Here is a 7,040-nt window from a genome sequence, read left to right on the forward strand (position 1 = left end):
TGGAAAATGCTGGCGGACGTCTCTAGTGCCTATGTGAAAGCTTGTTCACAAACCTTGAAAGATACAGATGTACATGACTGATAGACAGATGCATAGATAGAAAAGTGTAATTAAATAAAACATCCAGGAAAGGTTTGGAAAATGCCCTTTATTGCATATGATGATTATAACAATATATTAATGTTAGACTGAGTGCTGGTCCCTTCATCCTCCTTCAGACCACAGCATTCTGTCTGCTACTATCCCAAGGGTCCTTTCTTCTCCCTGGAAGGGAGAAAACAAATGAGGTAGAACAGGAAGAGACAAGAAGCACTATAAGCTCTGCTGGTCAGGGTTACCCTCCAGCATTGCCTTAAAGCTCAGAGCCACACACAGCACAGTGAGCTTGGCTCCAGATCAACTACCGCACAACGAAGGTTCTGGAACATTTCCCTATCTCGGGGGACCTCATTTCCACGTGACTCTCTTTCACATTCCCCTTTGTCCCAGAAGGCTAGGTACAGTGGTCAGGGTGAGATCTCAGCTCAGGCCAAAGGCTCTCAGACCTCAAAGTTCTGGTCCTGCAAGGGCCCCTGTCCTCTCTTCAGACCACTCCTGGCTCTCTCTGCCAAGGAGGAGCTGCTGGCAGTACGTCCTCTTAGAGTTGAGGTCCACCATGCAGGCCCTGAGAAAACTCCTAGTCAGAATGCTCCACATTCTTGTTTAAGTCAACAGAGGTCAATGCCTTTGGAAGTGCTGGGTGTATCCCAAGTCGACGCAACTGCAGAGCCATTAAGTAAACCAGCACATCTCTGCGGCCCCTTCCCTTAGACTCCTCTGGGCCCTCGTGACATAGGCTCAGAAGACTGTGCCAGCCTCCAGCCTTACCTCTTCCAAGAGAAGGCCACACTGTCTTCTGGGATCTTCTGTCCCATGAATCTCAGTTGCTGTGTGGAAATCAAAAGAGAGAAAAACACTTCTTAGCTAAAGAGAATTTCCTGTGGGAGCTGAAAAGCTCAGGATAAATTCCCACTTACAGTCATGACTTTATTATTAAATGACTGGGCCAGAAGCACAGGAGCCGGTTATCTCCCATTCAGTTGTCCCCTCAGGTGCTAAAGCCCCCAACTCTCCCTTATGGAAGCATGAGCCTGGGGTGGTGAGACGGGACTGGCTCGGGGAAGGTACAGCTCCCTCCGCAGCCCCAGCCCCTGCTCACTTCCTGTCCTTTGGAGAATGAAACACATAGACTGGATACTGGCTCCTCGGGCAGAGGTCTTCCCCCATGGGCTGCTGCCCCTCATTCTCCTTTTCTTCTTGCTTCTCTTTCTCCTCCTCAGAGGTGCTCTTGGATTCTACATTCCCCATCAGCTTGGACATGGTGAGATGAAAGACGTGGCAGCTGAAGCCCTCCTGGACGCCGTACTGCACGTGCTGCTGGAGGATCTCCAAGGTGGGGAAGACCCGGCAGCAGGCCATGCACCTGAAGCCCATCTCCATGGTCACCAGCCAGTCTGGTGTCTTGGCCCTGGTTGTCTCCTTGACTGCAGGTGACCCTGATGGGCTGTCTGCCCTTTCCTCATACTTATTCTCCGCTCCAGTGGGCTCACTGTCAGACAGGTTTCTGGTGGACACATGATAGGTGGCATTGCCAGGAAGGGTCACTTCTCTCCTCAGCTGCTTTTCTTGCAACGCCAAGGGTTTCTCTATCATCCAGGAGACAGCTACACCCTTGTTCACTTGTACCCGCATGTAGAATATTTTCATGCCCCTTTCCTCTTTGTCTGTATACAGAGAGGCCTCACAGGATGAGAAGGAGACATACTGTGATGGGGGAGCGGTCACCCCTCGTTCCTGAACCTGGGCTAGGGGTGCTCTAGGCTGGGCAGTGTCTCGATGTAATTTCTGGATTTCTGAAAAAGGAAATTAAAAACATAATAACATGCATGGGCCATGCCGAAAGCTGAGGGAGCAGGTGTGGTAGACGAGGGAGGGACATTTGCATGACATAGCTGTGTCATGAGCTTGGTGTCTGTTGGCCGTAGGATGGAGTGGTGTATCTGGTGTCATCTGTGTGGGCTTTTCATCTGCGTGTGGGGGGGTACTGGAGGGGTGTCTGTATACAGGGGTGTGGAGTATGGTGGTGAGGGCTGTGGTATGTGAGGGATGCGGAAGGATGCGTGTACCACAAGGAGTGTGAGTTTGGGAATATCGGTGGTGCATTACTTGTGGAATGGGGCTGTGGTGCAGAAGAGCACTGTGGATCACGTGCTTGGGGTTTATGTGTGCACTGAGAAGGGCTGTGCCTGGAGGGCGGATGTATGTGTGAGCTGTGTGGACCTGAGCTGGATGGTGCTGCTCACAGGCTAGAGGTCTATGATGAAGAACTCTGTCCTTCTCTGGAAGCAAAGGCAAAGACAAACCCTACATTTTCCCCTGAAGATGCTTAATCCGGTCCCTCTGCCCTCCACCTCAAGCCCAGACCTTTCCGGCCCCTGCTCCTTGACTTCCCCACCATGGTGGTACCAGGATTCACACGCCCCCCAGACTCAGCTGGGATCCCTGCCCTCGTAACAGCTCAGCCATCCTGCCCAGGCTCCTCCACAGAGCCCTCATCACCTCTGATGACCCTGGGTTTCCTCTCAGCCTCCCTGGGATCTGGTGCCTCCTGCCTCACAGCCAAGCAGCCCCTCACGTGAGGAGCCCCGCGCCCTTACCACTGCACACGAGCTTGCGCGGAGATGAAGCACAGGAGAAGTATTCAGAGGCAGAGGAGAGCCCCCCTGAACCTGGGCTGCAGCCTTGGGCCACCACAGTGGATCCGAGGTGAGGGGAATCCTCTTGTGACTTCGAGATTCCTGAGGGAGGAATGAAAGGCTCGGGGTGGGTTCATCAGTCCTCTGTCCACAAACATTTACTAAGTGCCTGACACGTGTCAGGTGCAGCGAATACACACAGTTGAGAGTGTGGTTCCCAGTGGACACTCCAGTATTTAATTCAAATCAATACTTATTCTGTCAGTGTCTTGTTGGTAATGTAGGCCTCGGTGGTGACTGTGAGTATGTGGCAAGAGTGAGTGATATGTATCAGTTAAGTCTGTGGTAAGTGTGGGGTTGGCATGGGGAGCACAGTGCAGATGTGTCTATCTGTGTCTGTGGCCTTTGTGTGCATGGTTTCTGTTCACAAGTCAGGAATTCTGGGACATGTAACTTTTCCTCATTACATGGTGTGGCTTGTATTTATGGTGTGTGTTCATTCTTCCATTCACCAAGATTCAGTAAGCAGCTACTCCTATGTATCCGGCACTCTTTCATTGTTCTAGTCTCTGGTAATGCTGCACATTCTAGTAGGGGAAGACAAACACTAAACAAAAATACAACAAATATACAATACATCAGCTGGTGGTAAGTATATAAGGGTTGCCACTCTTAGCAAACAAAAATACAGGGCACCCAGTTAAATTTCAATTTCAGATAAACCCAGAATAATTTTTTAGTGTAAGTATTCCCGTGCACTATTTGGTCTTACTTATTTTTAGTGTAAGTATGGCCCATACAATACTTGGGACATACTCATACTGAAAAATTACTTGTTGTTTATCTGGAATTCAAATTTAACTGGATAGCCCACATTTTATCTGGCAACCCTGACATGGGTCAGTGAGACTGTGGTTTACTGTGGTTTGTACAAAGCGAGTCTGGCATTACTCAAGAATGTGTTATAAGTGTGGTGTGTATGACATGTGACTGGTTCTTACAGAGGTATTTAGAGAGAGCTGAAGTTAGCTGTGTTTGTGCGAGAGTTGAGGAGATGCATATATACATAGTGTGTGTGTCATATATACATAGTGTGTGTGTCATATATACATAGTGTGTGTGTCATATATACATAGTGTGTGTGTCATATATACATAGTGTGTGTGTCATATATACATAGTATCTCACCTCCAGCGTTTGGTGTTGGAGGAGAGGACTGTGATACAGGTGGGGTGTATGAGAACATAGTACAGGAGTGATGCATGTATATACCTACATGTGCTGTGTGTGGTTTAATAAGGAAGTTATATGTGGGGTGTGTGATATTTTTGCTGTATCAGAGTGTACATGGGTGTATGAGTTACTGTCTCATAAAACACCCCTAACAATAATTCTGTATACACTCTTACATACACCGAGTGTCACCCAGGTCCAGGCAGGGTGACAAGAACTTTACCACGCAGACTTTATATCTGACAAGCACTCTACCCCCATTCATCCCGCTCTTCTCTCCACTCCCCGCCACACACACACACACACTCTCTCTCTCTCTCTCTCTCTCTCTCTCACACACACACACACAGGAACATAGAGAAAAATATTCTGAATGGTGGGGGCAGGGGCAGTCATTGCCTTCCCCAGCCTGTCCCAGCCACTGCCTGAAAATCTGCCTGCTGTCTAGACCTCCATTCCTAGGGCCCATCCTACAGTCTCCAGGGCCCTGGGCCCGGTAGGAGCTACTGGGCTCTAATCTGGGGCAGAGGCCTCTAGCTGGAACTCTGGGGTGGGCTCCACTCTGCCCCACTTCCTCACATGACCACCCCTCTCCCAGGGCAAGCTACTCGCCTACATTTAATGCACGCAGGCACCACGTGGCCCGTGGCTCTCAGAGCTCCCCGCAGGACCCAGAGGACACTTCTCACCCCTGCCCACAAGGTCTCAGTCTCTGGAAAGCCCTTCCCTTCCCTTGATTTCCTTTGGGAAATTCTTCCTGTTGAAGGAATAAAACCTCCTTGCTTTCAATATGACACCATCCCTAGACAAACAATCTTCTTTCGAACTGCATTCCCCTTCTCAAGGTATTTTTCAACAAGGCCTTCAACTCATGGGGCTTCTCTTTCCACTTTGGTAAAAGGGGCCAAGCAACTCATGGGTCTCTCTCAGCATCCTTGCATCCTTCACATCCCACACCTCATGACCCCAGGGAAAGATCAAAGAGAATAAGAGACAACTCGGGGACTGAGAAAAGCTGCACCTCTAGGTCTGTGCAAGCAGGATGCAGCCTACGGTGAGTCCAACAAAGCTCCAGGCCCGGCAGCCCCAGGAGAGAGTCCTCAGACCAGCGGAGCTGACCTCCCATCTCCCAGGGGCATCTGGCCGTTCTGTGCCGTCTCACACCACAGGGACCCTCTGGATGGATACGGCAACATCAGTGAGACAAGGTCTCTCGCTCCCTGCTTCACAGGTGACACGTTCTCAGTAACCCCCCCTTCCTAGAGAAGGTTCAGTTTGGCAGAAACCCATGTGCCCTAGACAAGTTGCCCCCCACATACCTCCTCCCTTCTTGGCAGTTTCCTGGGACTCTTCATATTCCAGATGTTTCCTCTTTTGTCGCCGTTTCATCATACCAACTAGAAGTCTCCCTTAGAAGATGCTTCACGTCCAACTCCGCCTCTTCCCTACAGGTTGGCCCTTCTTGGCTCTTGGGAAATCCGTTGAAATGATTCAATACAAATAAAAATAGTCAAGTCTCCTAAATGGCTGAAGAACTCAGACCACTTAGTGAACTGGCAGTACTGCCTAGTGCTCACCAGAGCTGTTAAGTTTCAAAGGTTGCCAGGGCCACAGTAGAGTTCTCTGACCTCAAGGATGACATCAGAGCATTCTGTGGACCTAGGTTCAACAGTCTCTGCAACAGCACAGACCCCATTTTCAAGAACAATTCCTTTTTCCCAGTAGAACCTTTCCCGTGAATTCAACTCTCACATCTTTCAAATGTGGCAGGATATTTTGAGATGTTAATCTGTTCCTGTTTATTTTCTTTTCTTCCTTTATTTCACCCTTTCCCTTCTGCATTCAGGTGGGTAGCAGACCCTATGTTCTCTGGCCAGTGGAAGAGCCTGGCAGGGCATAACTGAAATAGCACACTGATGATCTTGGCTTTTATTTCTAAAATTGCAAACTCCATGGAAAAGAGAGGATACTTGAGCAGAAACCTAACAGAAGCAGGTTTTTGAAATTAGGTACTGTCTTGTTCCCCTACTGGAGTGTTGAAATGTGCTAATTAAGTCAGAGAGAGATGTCTGCAAATCCTGGAGGAGAAAAGGCCTCTCAAGTGTGGCTGGAGGGGTAAATGGGGCAAAAACTCTAAAAGGAGATGGCTATAGTGTGCATACAAGCAGAATCATGGCAACCTGTCCCATGCATGGCACAGCAGCCACCAAACCTAAAGGAGGCATGGCCCCCAAGCTGATGGACATCTACACTTACAACTGTGGGCTCCAGTCAACAATGATCATGCTTCCACCCACTCCCTCAAAAGCTTGGCCCTGTATGACTTCCAAATAGGGATGGCGGAAATCCAAACAGGACACCAGCAGGATCAAGGCTTAAAATACAAATTACGTGGAGTTATAAAAAAATTTTTCGTACTGTTTCTTGCACACCTCTGCTTGTGGGCTGTAATTTATACCAGTTATAAGTGGCAATGCATCTGGATCCTCCTGATTCCACTCTAGAATTAGAGACACCTCATTTTGAGGTAGTGGCCAGGATCCAGTGGGAGTATTGGTGCACGGGACGAGGTAGACTCCCAGAAGTCACTGCTTTCATTAGAAATACCACATGGACTGAGGTGGGTCCCAATTTGAAAGGGCACTGCAGAATGACTTAAGGTTTCAGGCAACGGGAGAGTGAAGAGAGGACAACTTCAGCCTTGTGAGGGTTTGCTGATGAAATTAAATCTTTCTGCTTCTTGGAGGATCCCTAGAAAAGAAGGGGCAAGGAGGATTTTTCTTCTCAGTTTTTTTTGTGGTAGAAATTTCCAAACATACTCAAAGTAAAGAGAATGATATAAAAGGAATGCAGCACCATTTACCTATCACCCAGTTTCAACAATTATCAAAAGTCTGCCATTCTTGTTCTGCTACACACACACACACAAACACACTCACTCACTCGCACACTTTTAGTTTTTTGTGTATTTATTTTGGTTTAGGAGTTTGGGGAGGGTGGGGGAAGTGCTGTTTTTTATTGCAAATCTCAGACATTATGTAATTTCTCCTTACATGCCATAGTATTTATCTC

General features: G+C 48.5%; 1 protein-coding gene across 1 annotated transcript; it reads right to left on the reverse strand.

Moving 5' to 3' along the window:
- Positions 1 to 1,194: 1,194 nt before the first annotated feature.
- FAM170A (family with sequence similarity 170 member A) lies at positions 1,195 to 5,357 on the reverse strand. The gene is made up of 3 exons (XM_007455842.1): positions 5,288 to 5,357; positions 2,697 to 2,837; positions 1,195 to 1,892 (listed from the first exon to the last, which is right to left on the reverse strand). Exons 1-3 carry the CDS (start codon positions 5,355 to 5,357, stop codon positions 1,195 to 1,197), a joined length of 909 nt encoding a protein of 302 aa, XP_007455904.1.
- Between the last annotated feature and the right edge of the window lie 1,683 nt (positions 5,358 to 7,040).

This window comes from Lipotes vexillifer, unplaced genomic scaffold, assembly GCF_000442215.2.
Source record: "Lipotes vexillifer unplaced genomic scaffold, Lipotes_vexillifer_v1.1 scaffold78, whole genome shotgun sequence".
NCBI classification, from domain to species: Eukaryota; Metazoa; Chordata; class Mammalia; order Artiodactyla; family Lipotidae; genus Lipotes; species Lipotes vexillifer.